The 20,279-nt window shown below is 49.1% G+C and overlaps 1 protein-coding gene across 2 annotated transcripts in view; it reads right to left on the bottom strand.

Moving 5' to 3' along the window:
- The window catches only part of MRC2 (mannose receptor C-type 2), a 111,417-nt gene that overhangs the window by 56,685 nt on the left and 34,453 nt on the right, over positions 1-20,279 (bottom strand). For both annotated transcript variants that reach the window (XM_090044145.1, XM_090044143.1), the window contains exons 2-3: positions 2,654-3,061; positions 392-565 (exon numbers count right to left, since the gene is read on the bottom strand). In XM_090044145.1, the coding sequence (XP_089900271.1) occupies positions 392-565; positions 2,654-2,909 (430 nt within the window). In that variant the 5' untranslated portion in view covers positions 2,910-3,061. The remainder of the gene's footprint in view (positions 1-391; positions 566-2,653; positions 3,062-20,279) is intronic.

Genomic DNA, 20,279 nt, shown 5'->3' with positions numbered 1-20,279 from the left:
GTCCTTGAAAGGAAGGGATGGCAAATACATCAGTGGTGGAGAACCCATCAGTGCTCGGCACCCTAAGGTACGTTCAAACATGCATTGATGGGCAGGAAAGAGGCATGGGTGGTTTTATTCCCTGTGCTTCAGGAGAATGGGGTTGGGTTAAAGCCTCCTTCCCAACAAACACACAGTTGAATTTCTGCAAGAAGACATACTGGATCCCTTGTTTCCAAAGTGGACCCCTCACCTCAATGCCCAGTTAATATCACTGGCAGCCATAACCTCATGGCAGTACTGAGCTGTAATCACCTATGAATCTGTCCTGTACACCCCTGGTACCAGGCTGATTATTACCAATCCTGAGTCTGCCTGGTGCTAGGCATCCAGATAAGATGTTACCACTTACTCTTAATGGGACAGAAGCCCCATATTTCATCCTTGCCATAATCTTGTGTGGTAGCACACCAGAGATGCCCGTCCTCGCGCCCTGTGCTGGTGCATTCATAGAACCACTGATTATCATACTTGAACGGGATGGTGCATGGCTTCCCATGGGAATTGCCTTGAATGGTGTAAATTTCTGTTGAGAAAAAAAAAAAGAATCCAAAGACAGGTTCAGCCTCCCTTACCTGGGGAGGAGAGAGAGATGCTGGAGGAGGAGGGCAATCTGGAGCAGAGGGATTAGGAGTTCAGGAAATTGCCATCATACCTGAGGCTAGAGGGGGGACAGGATTCTGCTGGACTCTCCGGAGCAGCACTAGGCACCTGGCTCCATGCAATTCTCCACACTAGTGCTCTGCTAGACCTCTGTCAGGCCTATCTTTATCTTCCCTGAACCGAACTCCCACCTCTGTTCATTTTATCCTATCAGATCCTGATGCCCTAACTCTTTACTGCCCTGCTTTTCAGGGGTTACTGTAAATTGGGGGGAAGATACTACCCTGCTGTCTCCCCAGCCCAGCAGGTGCAACCTGGTGTGAGAGGAAGCGTTGCACTGCCATAGCTACCAAGGTGAGGCATCCTGCTGCGCAGAAGCAGTGGGGGGCACAACTCTTCTTGACGGCCATGGTAACCCTCCCTCCCATGCCAGATCCTGCCCACTGGAGCTGGTCCAGTCCAGCTGAAGCCCTATGCCCCACTGTGAGCGCAGAAATCTCAGGAGACATGTGCTCCTGCTCTCCCAATGCGTTGTCTGTGCTCTCCACATCCTCCATGTTGCCTGCACCCACCCCGTTCCCCACACACCCACCCTGTTCCCCACACACTAGGGGGCTGGGACCTGCGGGGGGCGGTGGTCTGTGGGTCAGGAGCGAGGGGCAGTGGCAGGGCCAGGGGACTGTGGTATGGGTTGAGAGTGAGGGGCACCAGTAGGGATGGGAGGCCTGTGGTTTGGGGGTAAGGGGTAACAGCATGTGCAAGGGTAAGGCACCAGCATATCAGGGCTGCTCAGCACCACAAAGTACTACTGGGGGACAGCTACAGCTGGACCCACATCCTGGAAAGCAAAGGGGTCAGGGAGAGCTCTTATTTTCCATGATCAAAAAAATCGAATGCCAAAATATATAGGCATTTAGAATTTATTTTATTATAACAATTGAGGTACTGGTAAGCTTCTGAATTGCTTTAAAATTGTAAATATATCAATAAAACGTCATGTCCAACTGATACCTACATATATAGTGGCATTTCATTTTAATCACAGAAAAAATGCAGATTTGGTTCTTTTAATCAGAAGTGGGGGGGTGCAGAGTATTTGCAATTTTTAAACGGAGAAAACTAGGATCCCTGAATTCCCACAGCCACCATCCCACTTCTCTAGTGCTCTGAAAGTACAGGAGAAGGTGCAATCATGCACACCATTCTGCTCCCCATGTAAAGACATTTGCCCCAGAAACAGGTCCCAGAAGCAAAGCACGTGTCTAAGTGTAAAGTTCTTCCATAATTACAGAAGGAAAATAATTAATAATCTTCTACTCCAGGACCGTCCAAGCCACATGGCTTGTGAGTGGTTAAATTATGGCCTGCGGGCCCAAAAATTCTCTGGTAGGGTAAAGGATGGTACCATTAACCCCCACAGCTGCCAGAGCCACTGTGTTGGCAGGGCCAGCACACAGGGAATTAACCCCACTGCTGCTCGTTCTGCTGCTCTAGCCTAGCTCAATCCCAAAACAGCTTTAATGTAGAAGTCACTGGCAAAGGTGTATATCTTATGGTACACTGGAGGCCAGACTGGGTATAGCACAATGGAGTCCTGGTCCATAGCTGGGACTCCTAAGAACTGCCATAAGTACAACAAATTGACATAATCCCTCCTCACCTGAAAATCAAATCAGCCAATGAAAGCATGTCCATTGACATCAGTTGGAAGTGGATCAGGCCCCAAGTACTGCAGGATGCAGAGCTCAGACTGTAAGCTCCTTGGGCCGTTTTCCTTAAATTTAGTTAAAAAATAGTAACAACAAAAAGGGCAAAAGCCTCATATGGAGCCACAGAAATGGGGAGGTGGATGAATTCTTACTGCCTCCAAGATCTCACTGTGTGTTTGCGTAGCACCTACCATGCCGAAGTAGTGGTCTGGATGGAAGCCTCAGGCACCACCATAACCCCAGTAACAGATAATTGCAATGGATTCTGAGTGGATGACAACAGACTGCTCTGTGGATCTTACCCAAGTACGGTACAGAACACAGATCTTCATCAGTGCCATAGGTTCTCCACTGTGCTCCGCGTGCCTGATCCCCTCTCTCGGCAAGCACCAGGGAAGAGTTCCCTATCCTGGTGCTCAGATACTGAGACAGCTGCTCCCCCAGGCTCCGGCAGTTCCACCTCATGTTGATGGACTCACGGTCACACTCATACGTGGCTAGTGACTGCATGCTCATGGTAGCATTGACACCCTGCCAGGAGACTCCCAGGCACTGCATGGCCCCAATATTGAAGAGTCGGCTCCGGGAGACCCATTTCCACTGTTGTGCTGGGGTGCTGGTGTTACAGGCTTTAGAGATCTTCACCAGGGAGTCCTTGGTTTCCAGGCAGCCTGACAGGCCAGTATTGTAGATCAGGAACACCTTGGAATCTGGAAGACAAAAAGGGCAAAGCCAGAGAAAAGGGATTAGGGCAGGGGCGAGCAATTATTTCGGCTGCAGGGCCACTTAACTTTTCTCTTGTGCTGCTGCTGGGCCAGGGGACCAAGGGACCCATCACAGGCTGGACAAAGACCCTCCGCAGGCTGGATCCGGCCCACAGGCCACATTTTGCCCACCCCTGGATTAGGGCCTGATACAAATGTGAGTGGTTTCTGCTGTGACACAAGCCTGACTCCAGTTACAAGATCCAAACCCTGCTTCTGCTGCAAAGTGCAAATGGATCTTAAGAGAAACAAGGGGCATGCCAGATTTCACCAGAGCCATAGGCCATCGAAGTCCAGTGTCCTGCCTCCAGCAGCAGACAAGCCCTCATGCTTTACAAGAAAGGCAACCTTCCACGTGGTCATGTGCATGGATGCTTGATGCTGGGGCGGGGCACTACTGTCCCCTACGGTCTTTCAGGTAATCAGTTCATAGAATTTTCATCCCAGCCTGTCCAGCTTACTAATGCTCTTACTGATCATGACAGGTCACTCACTCCCTGCTCTACATTAGAATACCCACACTACAGTAACTGGGACTTACCCTACAGAAGTGAAGCAAAGCTGATACAACATTAAATCTGCTTCATTCAGGGTTACATTTACAGCTGTTTACCTCAGTCCAATGGCTGCAAGAGCACGCAGGAGTACCTTACTGAGAAACTGCCTGCAAGCCCTCCTAAGCAACTGCCCCTCCCCTTCTGAAATGGTCTAACCCCCCGGGCTTTGTCCATAGCCAGCAACTGCATGTAAAGTACTTTGTTAACAGGCCAAGGACTTTAAAAAGGTATTGTTTGGAAGTCTTACAAATAACAGAATTCCTGATCAAAAGGAGCCAGGCCCCATTCTAAAACTGTAAGGGAAGGAAAGAAACTGAGGTAAGGACACAACGTTTGGGCACAGAGACATGTTGGGGATTGCAGTGTAGTGGTTTAGTGTCCCACTTTTCTGTATTACATAATTAGTTGTGTAACAGAAGCTGGGTTCATGCTCCCCTTGGAAGCATCCTGGATTGGCTGCTGCCATAGACAGGATACTGGATACATAGGCTTAACCTGAGAGTCAGTCAGTGCAGTCTAAGGACTGCATTGGTCGGGACTCCTATGTCGGGAGTCTGGGGACTTGGTTAGTATTCTCAGTCTTACTGCACGACCATGAGCAATTTGCTTCTCCTTTGTGTGGAATGTGAGGTCCCAGGGCTGAACCCCTGGGTACGGGGCTAGTATAGCACCTAGCACAACCAGGGCCTGATCTCAGTCCAGACCTCCAGATGATGCTGTTATAGAAATTACATCACCAAAGTGACTATGGATCTGTGCCAGGATGGAAGTGACTGTAGTGATAACATACTACTGCATTCTCAAGACTCATTCTCATCGCCATGTAGCTTCATAACTGGTTTATGAAGTACAAGTGTAAAACTCGGGTATCAGAATAGGTCTGAAAATTCTGGCAAAAAGGAACCTCTTTAGCAACGAAATTCAAGTATCATAAAAACCTGAACTTCCTTTGCCTGTTCCAAGTTCAGTAACTGAAGCTAACAATCCAATGAACCCATTAAAAAGCTGCTAAGATAGTCTTGTAGCAATGTATTTCACACTAGCTTTGCAACAGGGAAAGAACAGCTGTCCCTATCACTGCCAATACTTTCCAGTCTAAAAAAATATGGCAATGCAGGAAAATAAAACAGTGTCAGTCAGTTTTATGTGCACTTAGGGACCTGTTAAAAATACTGGAACAAACAATACTTGAAGGTCTTACATCACCTAATTCATGGGCTCTGCCCTCCTGATAGAAAACACTTTTGGAAAAATTAAATAACGCTTACGATATAAGGTGAAGCTTTTTCTTCACTTCTTTGGACCCTGCAGGTACTGCTTGGTGCCTGTCTTCTTATGCCTTCCTTCTGGGGCAGATATTGATTTTTCCTCACAGTTAAATGGTTATCAGAGGAAAGTTAGGTGCTCAGTACAATGGCAGTCAAGCACCTAGCTCATAGCTCTGACAATCCCCGCATTTTGCAGAGCAGGAAATGCTGAAATAAAGAAAGGGGAACTGATTCCTCATGACCATCCCCATAGCACCAGTGGCAGAGCTGGGAACAGAAAGAATATTAAGCCTGATCTTGCCAGTAGGCACCACTGTCTTTTAGCTTAAGTGACACTTTGCATTTAAATTGCACTTTGGTTGCTGTTGTGTTTCTGCAGATTGGTCAACCCCACTGTGCCTGAGTCTATTCACTTGGAAAGTTAACCTGCTCTTAAAACCAGACAAGGATGCTATTATAAATCTGTGCAACAGTAAGCCTCCCCTTCTGAACAGTGTCAGAATCAGCTTCTCTCCACTTAACATGTTATAGCAGGGCATGCTAAAATACAGTCTCTGGGCCAGATACAGCCTATGGAGCCATTGGATCTGGCCTGCAGAGGTGGAGGGCCTTCCTCTACCTACACTATGCTGGGGCTGGGCAGCAAGGAGTTGCACTGGGGCCAGGCAGCTCGAAGCTGTATCACCATTGTTTCTCCCTGCCTCCCAATACCTGGCTATAGTGTGGGCACAGCTTCCAGCCACCGGGAAGCTACACGGCCTGGGTAGCTTCAAGATACGTTTGTGCTGCAGCCAGGAGGTAAGGCGGGAAGAAGCAGCAGGAGCACACATGGAGCTTCCTGCTGCTTAGCCCCAGCTCAGGTCCTCACTGGCTGGTGCTGCACCTGGGGCATAGTGGGCGCAGAGAGAAGTGCTGGAGTTGCTTGCACAGCTTCCCCCGCTTGGAAGCTACACCCGCACCCTAACTAGGGAACTGGGAGAAGCAGTGACAGTGTAGGAACAGCTTCCAGATGCCTGGCTTTGGCCTTGGAGCAGACAAACCCTCCCCACTCCCAACTGCCAACATGCTGTCTACATCAGACTGGGGCCAGGTTGTTCTGGTCCCTAGCTAATAACGCCCCTTTGTTACAATATCACTGTTAAATGGGCAGGTTTAGGTGCACTTTACTCAATTATAAAGAAAATGGCAAACTGAGAGGCAAAACTTCCCTCTGTATGGATCCTAGAGTATTAATAGACAAATGAGCACAGAGTAGAGAACGGAAGCATGTCAGATTTCTTGGAAGGGATACAAACACCCCCCCAAAACAGACACCTTTAATGGCCCTAGTGCAGCTGCTTGCATCCTCCCTGCCACATACCACAAGCAGTCCAGATCTTTGGCGGACAGCAGGGGCCTGTCCAGAGTCCAGGTCAGCTATGGTAGGCAGCCAGAAAGCTGCAAGCAACTGCACCAGGGTCTACAAAGTCCCAGTGCAGCAGATGGCAGGGAAGCTGCAAGGGGCCCAATCCTTCTTGTGGCAGCTCAACCCTGGCACGTGTGCATCCACTGCTGGCAACGAGCCAAAATGGGGCCCTGCAGACCCCAATGTAACTGCTTGCAGCCTCCCAGCTACCTGCCACAGCCAGCCAAGTCTCTGGGCCAGCCCCTGCCGCCCATCGTGGAACCCAGGCTGTTCCCAGCAGGCTGTGTTGAGGCTGCAAGCACCTGAACTGGGGTCTGTGGAGTTCCAGCCCAGCTCATTGCCAGCAGCAGGTGCGTGCATGCATGCCTTGAAGCAGACAGTGGAGAAGGGCCCCCGGCTGCGCAGACACAACAAAGATTGGGGCCCTCATGGCTCTCCCACCATCCACCCCTGGCATGCTAACATCTTCCAAGTACAGGTTGCAGGTGTTTTTGGCACGCCCCCCAAAAATGTTGCCAACCCCTGTACCAAGTCCTGGGCTGACCCAACCATAAAATAAGCATTGTGATTCTCAAGATGCTAAATACAGGTGCCTATACACAGATTACGGTGCTGAATTTTTAGAAAGCAAGCTTGAAAGCACTGGCTCCAAGCTCTACAAATATATACTGAATGCTGTCACGTTGAGATGTTGCTGTGTGTTTTTCATACAAGATTGCAAAGAAGACCCTGGATGTGTCTGCCTGGGTTCTCAATATAATGACAACATCTCACTGCCATGGATGGCATAAAGCCTCTTAGGAATTGCTGTCCTCCTCAAGCTTACACATAAAAGCCACCTTTTCATATCCCTTCCAGATAATTTATCATTCCCCAGGCCCTGACAACAAAGCCCCCACCACCACATGGGAGTTTAATGCAAATGCCAAAGTCATGGTCAACCAGAAAAAGAAGAAATTCTAAGCCCTGCCTACAAAGCCTACTGGTACACAGTAGGATGTCCACACCAAGCTAAGGTTCACTGGAGTATCACACTTCCTACCAGCCTTGCCACTCCACATGATATAGAGAGGGACAAAGATCACTAAAGTTCTCCCAGACAAGCATGTGTTTTTTAGTGTGTAGACAAAATCGGGGCCCTAAATTGAAGCAGTGGGTTTTTAAACAACACCACTTCAATTTAGGGCTGATTGAGCCCCTGTGTCATGCACACACCCTGCTGACTTATCTACCTCTCTGGTGGGGAGGGCAAGCTGCCAGTGGGCAGAGCAGTCCCTGGGCTGCAGTGGGAGCTGGTGTTTCCCTCTGTGGCAGCGGTGGCCCCCCCGGCCACACCCACCCACAGGCACCCCTTGTCGGGTGGTCCCAGGGGGCACTGCAGCTGTGAAGGGAAGCATTGGGCCCCCATGCAGCTTAGGCAGGCAGGCTCCAGGGGTGGGGGGAGGAGGAGATCAAGCTCACTGCTTTTTTTGGGCAGAGCTACTTTCCCAAGCTTCTGCCAGGCTGCCCGCAGGGCTTCCTACAGAATCGTGGAGCTGCACAGAGCCCAGCGCTTCGCTCCATAGCTGTAGGGGCAGCAAACTAAAATTCCTTGAAGGAGTTTTAGTTTGCTGTGCCCGAAGTCATTTAAGGCACATTACTTTGCCAAATTTCCTACAGCGGCTAGAATTAATACACAATACACCGTCAAGGCATGCAAACACTGACACCATTAAAGTGGTGCAAAAGCATTTAGCCCACTTTAAAGTCTCATTCACACATGCCTCTCATTTCGTTTACACACGGTCTTAGTGTTTTTGGCTTGAAGTAGTCATAATAATGCCTAATTAGTAAAAAAAACCCTAATGTGTGGCATCATTATAATGAAGTTCAAGCCACTGAAGGAAGGAAGAAAGTTGAAAGATGCAAATATTGCGGGCAGGAGTATGCTAGCAATGCAACAAGAATGAAGAAACATTTAATAACATGTAGAAACTGTCCTGAAAGAGTACAAGCCATATACAGAAAGCTAATAGAATGAAGTGGTAGAACAACATTGTCTAAGAAAAGTCTACTTCAGCAATCCTATGCAAGTAAACCAATTAATATGTTAAAAAACACACAATATAGACTAGCATCTATACTGTTTTAAAACATTATAATTTTTGAAGTTGTTAATGCAACTCTAGACTATTATTTATTTATTTAAAATATTTCTATCCTGCTTTTCTGTTTGCACTAAGCACCTGAAGTGGCTTAGGCTTAACAATTTATATATTTAAAATTACATAATAGAGAAATACTTAGCTATTTCAACCCAGCAGAGCAAGTTTAGTCCTCTGGTCAGTAGCAGAGGCCAGAATGTACTTCCCTTTCACTCTGCAGTCCCAGGGCAACTGGGCAGCAAGTTGAGCAGCAGAGTCTTCTTTCTAGCAGGGAGGAGGGAAGCAAGCTCCCTGCCAGGCATCTCCTTCTCCTTCTGATGGATAAGGCCGGATCAGAATAGGCTAAAATAAAAATTTTTTCCCGCTTTTGTTGCAGGAATTCAGTAGCTCAAGTGAAATAGCAGATTTGCAAAAAATGGAAAATGAAAATGTTGAGCTGCCAGGTCTGGGGAAAGAAGAAGCAGGTTCCTCACTTTCAAGATCGCTGTCACCAGATATGTTTCATAGGGTTTCGTAGGGTCAGAAGGGACCTGAGCAGATCAAGTCCAACCCCCTGCCATGGCAGGAAAGAATGCTGGGGCCAAACAAGCACAGCTAGGTGATTATCCAGCCTCCTTTTGAAGACCCCCAGGGTAGAAGCCAGCACCACTTCCCTTGGAAGCTGGTTCCAGATCCTAGCTACCCTGACTGTGAAGTAGCGCCTCCTGATGTCTAGCCTGAATCTACTCTTAGTCAACTTATGGCCATTATACCTTGTTACTCCCGGCAGTGCTCAGGGGAACAGCAACTCTCTCAATGCCTGCTGGTCCCCCTTAGCAAGTTTACAGACAGCCACCAGATCCCCTCTCAGCCTTCTCTTGTGGAGGCTGAACAGGTTCATGTGATCCACCGTGAGTAGCTGTTCACGACGGTCAAGCTTTTTATAAAGTTTTGTGGATAAAATGCCAAAAGAAGATCAAGAAAAAGCAAATGAGACATTAGCTCGAGCTATATTTACAAGTGGTACACCTCTTTCCATAACTGAAAATCCATACTGGAAGGAACATTACAAACTAATTTGCCCATCATATAAGTTACCGTCACATTATCGCTTATTACATTCTTAGATAGAGAGTATGACCGAGTTCAAACAATGGTTATTCAAAGGACTGGTCAAACAGAATCACTGACCAATCACTCTGATGTTGGATGGATGGACTGATATACAAGGAGATTCTTTATTGAACATTATGTTGGCAACACCTGAACCAATATTCCTGAAAGCAATCGTTACCAAATCTTCTCGTCATACAGGTGAATACATAGCCAAAGGACAGACTGTAGAGATTGAAAGTGCAGGTCCCTTCAGGGTACAAGCCCTTGTAACTGATAATGAGAGTAACATGAAAGCTGCATGGCAAATATTAAAGACAAAGTATCCTCATTTAATAGGATCTGGTTGTCTTGCTCATGGGCTGAATCTTCTGGCAAAGGACACAGTAAGTTTGGATACAATGAAGACAATATTGGCAAACTGCAAAGCAATTGTGAAGGCATTCAACAATCATGTTGCTAATCAGATTTTGAAGAAATTACAGAAAGAGAAGCAGGGGAAGGAAAGTGCACTTTTGTAGCCAGGTAAAACTAGATGGGGCTCGGCTACAAAGTATTTACTTAGTTTGCCGCAAACAACAACTGTTTGCAGTGTGCTTCAGTAGATGACACAGTATCCCAGTTTATTCCCATGAACATTCGAAAGCAGATTCTCAACAACTATGTGTTCTGGGTTCAAGTTCAAGCAGCATTTAATTTGCTACTACCTGTTTCAGTGGCTATCAAGAAACTTGAAGGAGATGCACCAAGCCTTTCAAATATTCCAGAGAAATTCAGACAACTGAATGAAAATCTAGTTGAGCTTTTGCTTTCTTCACCTCTATCCAAAAAAGAAGTAGTAAAACAGATATTTACTAAGAGATCTGAGTTTTGTTCTCATCCAGTTAATCTGGCAGCAAACCTTTTGGATCCTCAACACAGAGGACACCAATTATCAAAAAATGAATCATCTACTGCTCTTGATACACTTATGGAAGTAGGTAAGAATGTCCCCAGCGTCAACGAAACAGCTGTGATGCCAGACACTGCCGAGTACTGAGCAAAAGAAAAACTTTGGAGCAAAGACATCATTTGTCGGGCAACAGAGAATATGTCTCCTCTCACATGGTGGAAGGGAAACTAACACCCGCCTGTTGTCCAGGATTGCTTTAAGCATCCTAAGCATTCCCCCAACAGCAGCTTCTTGTGAATGGAACTGGAAAGCTTTCAGCTCAACCAAGACAAAAAAGAGGAATAGGCTAACAAATGAACACACCGCTAAGCTGGTTTCTAGTTCTCAAAATCTCTTGCTTCTGGAGAATCAGTCAGAAGCACAATTAGTGAAGAAGATGCAGTGTGATGATAAACTGCACTTGCCCATAGACTCATGGGTAAAACCATCCTTTAGCAAAAGACAATGTGGTTCAAGTAGTTCTGAATCAGAGTTGTCTCAATCTAATTCTGACATGGGACTAAAAAGTAGTGCAAGCGATTCCACAGGTAGTGACAGTGAAACTGGAGGTGCTGCAATGACCTCAGTGGAAGAGAGTTAAACTCTGTTGAAGTAGATAAGTGGACAGCTGCGGCATATCATGCACAGCTCTTTGGGTGTGCTAAAATTAGTGTGTCAACAGTTTTCAGTGCTTTGGGTTTTTTTCTTAAATTTACACAAATAATGTAAGGGAAGTACATGTTATTGTGTATGGTCTTTACATTTTTAAAGTATTCCAATAAAAATAATTTCTTTCCAAATAAGGCTTTGAATTTGTTTGACTATAACATTTAAACCACATTAAGTATGCTGTATTTAATTTTTTTCCTAATCAAATATGTCAGTTCAAATACTTGTGGCTATTGGGACATAAAATTAACATGGAAGGTACTTTTTTAGTGTTGTTTACTAAATATAAGTCAAATAAGCATGCTAAATCAGATCACGCTCTATTTAGGGCATTGGAAAATTTTCCAATTCAAAATTTTCTGGAAAACCCACATCTCTGCATGACATGGGTTGCCATGGGTCCCAAAGAACCAGAAGGACATTGCAAAGGTATCCAGTGTTGGGCACTGGGATTATTGTTCTTCCATTTTATTTTGTGATGGGTCAGGAGTTTCAGACTTTTAACAAAATAACGCTTTTAAGTAGAACTTAGTATAGTTTCCATAGTCTTACCTCACTCCCCTAACAAAAACACCAAGTAGTCCTGCAGTATGAGTACCTGATACACAAGCCTACTATGGGACTGAAAGTTCTACATTTGTACTATGGTACCATTTTGGTAAAAACGTTACTACAAGTAAGCCCCAATCAGCAGCACTATATATACCACTCCAGCAGAACTCTTAGTTGTAGGTTGCTGTAGCATTGCTAAGCTCATGGTAATATACTAGGGGTGCACTGATAAATGAGCCAATACCAATGGCCGATAATTAACAAGCCATATCAGCGAATACTAATCTGATTGCTGATATGCAGCCCAGCAGCTTGGAGACCAGCATCCAGCATCCGTTGAAGGGAAAGGGGCAGGGGAAGGGAAGAGGCATGGGGGGTGACACATGAAGGCCCCCATGGTGAGAGAGGGAGTAGAGCTAGGTCTGAGGCAGGGGCAGGCGCTGAACAGCTGAGGCAGGGCAGGGGACAGAGCTGTGAGTGGCTTGCCTGGGGAACTGGGGGAGCAGCGGCTCCCACTGCTGTGTACACCCCCAGGGGAGGCATGGGGAGCATGTGCCCCCCCCGCTCCTGCCCCTGCTGCACCACTCTAGGAGGGAGGTCCCGCTGGTTTGAATGTTAGCAGAGCAGCACCGGGAAGGGAACAGCCCTACTGGAAGCTTCACACACTATGTGCAGGTTGAGGGCGGACTGCTGCTGCAGGCTGGGGCCAGGGGCAGCACCGGTCTCTTTCTGGCGGGGGAGCTGGGCTGGGGCTGTGCTCAGGGCGGGCTGTGCTGGGGAGCAATGGGGGGGCTATTACAAATTTTCAGGTGGCTACAGCTCCCCCTCCCAGCACCAGAGTTGTCACCCATCCCAAGCACAACCCCGACCCAGCCCCCTGCTGAGAAAAGCCCAGTGCTGGCCCCAGACCGTAGCGGCAGCCCACCATGGTCCCACGTGCAGATCCAGGGGCCACATGCCCCCCATACCTCCCCCAGGGGTGTGCACAGTGGTGGGAGCCACCCCCCCCATGACCCCTGGATGAGCCGCTTACAGCTCCGTCCTGCATCCCACCCTACCCCAGCTGGGCAACAACTGCCCCTGTCCCAGCCCCACTCCCTCCCTCACCAAAGGGGCCTTGATCTTCCCCCCACACACCCCTTCCCTCCCAAGAGACTCACCAGCTGGATGATACTCTCCAACCTGCCAGGCTGGAGCTGTGCGCACGTGCACAGTATTTATCAGCAACTTTATCGGCCACATCGGCCAAAAAAAAAGCCAACTGCCAGTAATGTAAATTTGCCTTTTATCAGTCCCGATATGATGTGGATGAAATGTATCAGTGCACCTCCATAATATACTATGCATTAGTATTTAAATATAGCACTTTTGTATGGAAGAAGTATTGTCAACCTATCAGCAGAAATAACAGATTTACTGTTAGCACTTCAGTGTCAATAAATGACAAGGTACAGCATAAGGACTCAATTGGCTGCTTATGTTAATACTGTACCCATAATTTAATAGTCGAGACTACTAGCTTGCCCTGCTTATGCTGAGAAACATTCATGGCAGTCATGCACTACTGACCTGCTTTGTTGGATGGTAAGCAACAAGCTGGCTGCAGGAATCAGAGTATATAGACAGGATGCAGAATCTTAATGGCTGCAGAAGGGACAAGAGGAGAGTAGGAAAGATGGTGTTGTTGGGGAAGAAGAAAAGAATTGCCACTGGATGACAGAAAGTGAACAAGGGTTTCAGTAGAAGATTCAGATCTGAAGCTTTAAGAGGTAGCATGATTCTGGGGGCAAGACCCCAGACTAGGACTCAGGAGACCTCAGTTCTCTTCCTGGCTTTGCCACTAACTTGTTGTATGACCTTATACAACACACTTCATTTCTGTGGCTCTCTCCTCCCAGCCTTTGTCTGTCCTGCTTTTTTTTAACAATTTGGATGGGGCTGCCTCATACTGGGTGCACATGCAGTGCCTAGAACAATGCACCCTCATATTGACTGGGATAACCCACACCCTACCATATGAATTCTATTATGGAGTAAGGTTTAGACCATTAGGATAAGTACAGACAGTCAAAAAGCCTGAGGCTGAACTGATTCAATCTTCACAGGTTAGTCTTAGCTGCAAAAATTGAACCAATAAGCAAATGAACAGGCATTCACTTTTGATTCAGGAAATGTAGCCACATGCCTGCAGTGGCTCAAGCCAGAAGCCAAGGGGTGTTAAAACAGTTCACTTGCATGTAGCCAGCATAGGCTGTGTATTTGCTTTCTCTTCCTGCTGCTCCCAAGGTCTCTGGGATATGCAGGTCAGACTCACAGCAGCTGGACTCTGCAGGGTTGCTCATCACTTCCTCTTCCTGCTTCCAGGGGCCTCTGGGATTTGTAGTCTACAGTTGCAGCCAACACTAAGTAAGCAGGGCAGGGCAGCTCTGCACTTGGGGGAAGGGAAGTTTAAGCCCCCTCCCTGGCCCCAGTCTCCAGCAGGGGTTTGCCTGGGGTCAGTCAGTCAGCCAGTGAGGCCAATGAGCCAGCCCTCACTGCTCCAGATAGGGAGCAGGCAGGAGGGCCAGCCCTGCTCTCTGGAGCAGACAGCACAGCCCAGCCCAGGGCTGATGCAAAATGTCAGGATGCTGGGGTACAGAAGTTTCATAAACCAGTTTGACCTAAATCAGTTAGGTCTGATACTACATTCAACCAGGTTTATCTTACACCAGTTTCAGCCATTTTGAAACTGGTTTATGTACACTGAACATCTGTTTTGTTACAGCTTCAAACCAGTTTCTGATCAGCCTTAGAGTCAGCATCCAGGGATTTGTTGCTCCACGCAATAAATACTATTGGTATTTTGTAGCCAAGTTAATACCACCTCCCATTTCTGAGGCAAGTAAAAATGTTTGGATGCCAAAGTCTTGTCTGGCATGTGCAAGAAATTAAACCTCGTGAAAAGTAAGTGCACTTCACATAGCTTAAAATAGCATAAACCCACCTTAACTATACACCTTTGCCACAGATGTGCCAGTACAGCCCTTACAAGAAACTTCACAGTATTAAAGGACAAAGGAAGGTTTAGCTCATGAGTCTGATGTGCCTTAGGCTGGACTTCACTTTTTCCAAATGCTGGGGAAGATGATCTCATTTTCCAAAGTACACACCTGCATCTAAATGAACATCCAGTCAGCCCAGCTATTTGCACTTCGGTTAGCCGAAATAAGCATCCGGTCACCCAGATGTCTGTACTTGGGTAGATTTTTGATCAAACATGTGACAATTCGAAAATCATATTTGTTACTGCATTCCATTCCCTTAAATGGCTGAACCTGCCCTCCTGGGAATATAGTTACTCCACAGCTTATTACATGTTTTGTTAATTGTTATATTTACCCTTTGTATGGTGCTTTTTCTTCAAAGAACTTTATACACAGTTGCCACCACCCCTTCGACAGACAGGGAAACTGAGGCTGAGAGGTTGTGACACGTGTTTCCCTCTTTGAGACCCCCGGCAAAGGGCTTTGAGCCAAGGACTGGGACTCAGAGACCTAGTTCTATGACTAGCCCTTGAACAAATCATTTCAACCTTCATGCAGCTCAGTTTCCAAATCTGCAAAGTGAGGACAAGGATACTGTCCTCTTTTGTAAAGCACTTTAGATCACTGGATAAAAGTCAGGTATTGTTACTATATAAGCCACAGAAATAGGACTTATATCAGGGGTGGACAAAATACAGCCCGTGGGCTGAATCCAGTCCACAGCTGCCCCTGTAGTGCTCTGCATGGAGCTGAACCCCACCAGCTCCTCCTAGCGCAGTCCACACCAAGCTCTGCCCCACACCCACAGACCTGGGCCCCAACCAGTGTGTGCAGCTTCCAGTGGGGCTGTTCCCGGTGCTACTCTGCTAACCTTTACACCAGCGGGATCTTCCCTCCTAGAGTGGCGCAGCAGAGGCAGGAGCGTGGGGGAGCCACTGCTGGAGGCAAGGGGAACAAAGCGGCACCTGCCCAGCTACAGCTGCCCCAGGAACAGCCCTGATAGTAGCTGCACACTGTCCAGAGCACAGGCTGGCGGGGCTGTTCTGCTCCCCTCGCCTCCAGCTGTGGCTCCTTTTCCTGCTCCTTGCTGTGCTGCTCTAATCAGGGGGGAGCTTCAGCTGGGTGGCTGCTGCCTCTGTGTGCTGGGCTCTGGCTCCAGTTCCCAGCTGCCTTCCACCCACTCTGCCTGCCTGCATGTGGCAGCTCACTGCACTGAGCAGGTGGAAGGCAGCCAGGAGCTGGAGCCAGAGCCTAGTGCACTGTGGCAGGACCTGTCCTGCTCCAGCAGTAGGGACAGAGGCAGGGCCCATAGCTGGAGGAGAGGGGAGCAGAACAGCCCCACTGGCCCAGGGCCCCAGACAGTGTACACAGCTTCCAGTGGGACTAGTCCCAATGCAGGTGCTGCTCTTCTCCCACCACCTCCAGAAGCACCTCCTCTTCCCACTTTTGCCCCTGCTGTTCTACTCCAGGTGGGTATGGAGGAAGCTTCAGCTGGGCAGCTCCCATTGGAGGCAAAAGAAACAGAACAGCACCAGGAACAGCCCCACTGGAAGCTGCATGCTGGCTGAGGCCAGGACTGGGGCCAGCCCAGGCCGGGCCAATGGCTGTGGGCGAAAGCACAGCGGGGGCTGCCCCAGGTGGGGTTCAGTCCCATGCGGAGTGTCACAGGGGTAGAGGTGGACCGATATATTGGTCCATATCTTAGCGGCACTGATAAAAGGAAAATTGACATTACTGGCAATTGGCTTTTTTTGTTGATGTGGCTGATAATGTTGCTGATAAATTCAGCATGCACGGGTGTAGCCACAACATGCATGCAGCCAGGAGTGCAGCCTGGCAGCTTGGAGAGCAATGTTCCACCATTAAGTCTGTAGTGGGGTAAGGAGTAGGTGGGAGGAGGGAAGGAGTGTGGGGAGGGCAGATCAAGGCCCCTGCAGTGGTGGAGGGAGTGGAGCTTAGGACAGGAGCAGAGGCTGCACAGCCGGGGCAAAGCACAGGACAGAGCCACAGCTCAGCCAAGGGGAACAGGAGAAGTTGGGGAGCAGCTCCCGCTGCTGTCTGCACCCCTGAGGCAGGTACGGGGGCCACATGCCCCTCAGATCTGTATAAGGCAGGAGGGCGGGCTGCCCACTGCATGCTCAGGGCCAGGGCTATGCCAGCCTCTTCCCAACGGGGGGCTGGGCTGGAGCTGTGCTTGGGGCAGGTGGTGGCAGTGCTTGGGAGGGGTGCTACAGCGAATTTTACGGTGGCTGTAGCCCCCCACACAGCCCCCCTTCTAGCACCACCACCTGCTTTGCCACACCCACCCCAAGCACAGCCCTGGCCCAGCCCCGCCGCTGGGAAGAGGCTGGAGCAGCCCCAACCCTGAGTGCACAATAGGCAGCCCACTCTCACCCCACGATCAGATCCAGGGGGCATGTGCCCCCCCCATGCCTCCTCTGGGGGTGTGCGCAGTGGCAGGAGGCTTTCCACCCCCTCCCCATACAAGCTGCAGCTCTGTCCTGCACTCCACCCCAGTTCTGCAGCACCTGCCTCTGCCCCAGCCCCACTCCCTCCACCATGGGAGGTCTCAATCTGCCCCCCACATCCCTTCCTTCCCCACCCCCCCCACAGACTTACTAGCTGGACACTGCTGTCTAAGCTGCTGGTCTGCATATCAGCAATCAGATTGTTATTGGCTAATGTGGCTGGCTGATTATTAACCATTGGTATTGGCCAAAAAAATCTTTATCGGTGCACCCCTAGTTGTATCATACAGTGCCTGATGCACTGTTTCTTTTGCAGGAAATGGTTATTACTGCTGCTCTTACCTCAACCCAAGCCAGTCCCCACAGGACAGCATCATAGTCTCCAGCTGTACAATGAAATCATCCTCTGCTTTAACCAAGGTGTCTCAGAGTCCCAATGTTGATATTTCAGCGGAGATTTTCCACAGCAGCTAGTAATTGTGGATGCCTAAGTTTGAGACTCCTTAAAGGAGTCTCACTTTCAGACTGCCCTATAGACCTGCCCTTTGAAAATCGTGTCTCTTGAAGATGTCTCAAGTTGGGCAAGCAAACTGCAGCACCTTAACCCTTGACCCAAAATCTCATGGGACCTACATCCTGCTTGGGCAAGCAAACTGCAGCACCTTAACCCTTGACCCAAAATCTCATGGGACCTACATCCTGCTCTAGCAACTGAGATAGGCGGGGATGAAATAGCTGGTTCTCCCAGAGACAAACACCACAAGAGGCAGAATCTTCCTTATCAAGTGAACTGCTTTTCTGCACTGCAGTTTCCCCCAGTTGTTCCAGGGCCAGGCAACAAGGTACAGTAATTCCAGGCTCAGGATGGCTTTTTTTCTGCTACTGTTTTATGCATAAGGATGGTTGGTCTTATGAATGCATGAAGTGAGGTATTGAGGCTGCGTGCTAGCTGGATACTTACCAAAGGCAAAGGTATATAGAAGTTGCTCTATTCAGCATAACAGGGCCCAAGTGACTCAAGTGTTTAGGTTCTGTTTTGAGAAATCAGTTGGGCATTTTGAAGTTTAAGCCTCATTAACTTTCACTGACATTTTGGCTCGAGTCACTTTTGAAATTAAGACTATGCACTTTTGCAAGTTGTACTCTAGATGACCTTTCTATCTGGCAGTGATGCAGCCGGATATCTTAGGAGTCTGGGACTCCCCAGGTCTAATATTTTTTATTCATACTATTGTTACATTGAGGCAGTTCTATTAACCAGAGTGTGTAGGCAATGTCTAGTCATGCTGCCATATATGCAACATTCCCAGTGCCTCTTCTTTACAACTAGCACGCCATAAGGCCTTGCATAACTGATGCCCATAATGAGACCACTATAAACTGATCCAGGACACATTTAATGGAAACACCACTTGGGTGACACCATACAGTACCTAACATGATGGAATGCTGACCCATGGCAGAAGTTCCTAGGGGGTTCCACAACACAGATAAATAAGATATGGTTGTTGAGTTGCACTGAACCATTAGGACCTCAGGCAGTATGCTCCAAGCTAACAAGTTACTTATGGATTCATTATAGTGGGGCTCCAGGCTACAAGAACACAACAAAACACTCTGAATTTATCGTAGTATTCAAGAAATCAAAGGTCTTATAATCAGGGATCCAGGTTTTCTGTTTCCCACGGACACATGGAGAAAAATGTGGATCTCTCTCTTTACCCAGATTTTCATTTTAATGGAAAAACCCACGCATTTTGCACTTTTGCAAAGAGCGTTCTTCAGGCTGGCAGAGTTCCAACCTGCAAGGGGCTGGGGGGAACGGGAGGAGGGCAGTCAGGCAGGGGGCATCATGTGCATATATATGCACATGGCCATCAGGCAGCCTGGAGAGCAGCTCCCATAGGTAAGGGGGAGTGGGGGGTGGAACTGAGGCCCCCATAGAGAGGGAGAGAGGGAGGGAGCGAGCTGGGCTGGGACTGCTCCCCAGCCACGGGGTGTGTGGAGCTCGGGGCCCAGGGCCGGAATACCTGTCTACAGGGCCCCAGTGGGGAGCAGGATGGGGATGCAAGCAGCTTGTCCAGGGGGTAGCAGGGCTGGCTCCCCACTGCTGCATGTACTCTCAGGGGGAAAGGGGAGACCCATGTCCCCCCAGATCTGTGCAGGGGACAATGGTGGGCTACCCGCTGTGGGCTCGGGCTCCCTCCCCTGCTGCCCTCCCTTGGGGCCTCTGCAGCCCAGCAGGCATGACTCGGCACTGCAGGACAAAGGGGGGCCGCATGGGTAAGTTCCTTGCTGCTGCAAGCGCCACGCTTCCCTAGCAAGTCATCCCCTGCCCATGGGGCAGCAGTAGAGGCAGCAGCAGGGGGTTGTGCCCCTTACTGCTGCCGTGTGGGCAGGGGGTGCCTGGCCAGAGAAACCCAGAGCTTGCAGCAGCAAGGAGTTCCCTGCACAGCCCACTGCTGCCCTACAATGCCGGGTTGCACCCACAGGGCTATGGAGGCCCCATGGGAGGATAGCAGGGCAGAGAGCCTGAGCCTGCAACAGTCAGCTTGCCCCTGCCCCAGCCCTGCACACAGATCTGGGAAGCACAGAATGCCCCCGTCCCCCCGGTGTGCACGCAGCAGCAGGGAGCCAGCCCCCTGCCCGAACCTACAGCTGGCAGGTGGGGGGGGCAGGGAAAGGAAGGGAGGAGAGGGGAGGGGAGGCGAAGGGAAGAAGAGTGGGGGAGCCAGGCTCCACGCTCTGTTTTGCTGAAGCAGCTGTTGCCTCCCATGGGTGGCAGCCGGCACTCGGGGGCTCCTGTGCGGGGCAGGAGGCTGCAGACCTAGGTCCCTGGCTCTGCAGCCCTGACAGGTGGGGGCCCCCTGCAGCAGGGAGTTTTGGGGGCAGGAGGCTGTGGGGGGGAGGAGTGAGGGGCTTGGCCCTGCATTCTGTAAGCTAAGGGGGCAGAGGGAACTCTGATTTTCTGTGATAAAAAACCCAAAATGTATAGGTATTTAGAATTTATTTTATTATTTTATTATAGTGATTTATTATAGTGACTGAGGCACTG

Source organism: Crocodylus siamensis, chromosome 4, assembly GCF_052110815.1.
Source record: "Crocodylus siamensis isolate JL-2025a chromosome 4, ASM5211081v1, whole genome shotgun sequence".
Classification (NCBI taxonomy): domain Eukaryota; kingdom Metazoa; phylum Chordata; order Crocodylia; family Crocodylidae; genus Crocodylus; species Crocodylus siamensis.
This window is presented reverse-complemented; position numbering and strand designations above follow the sequence as displayed.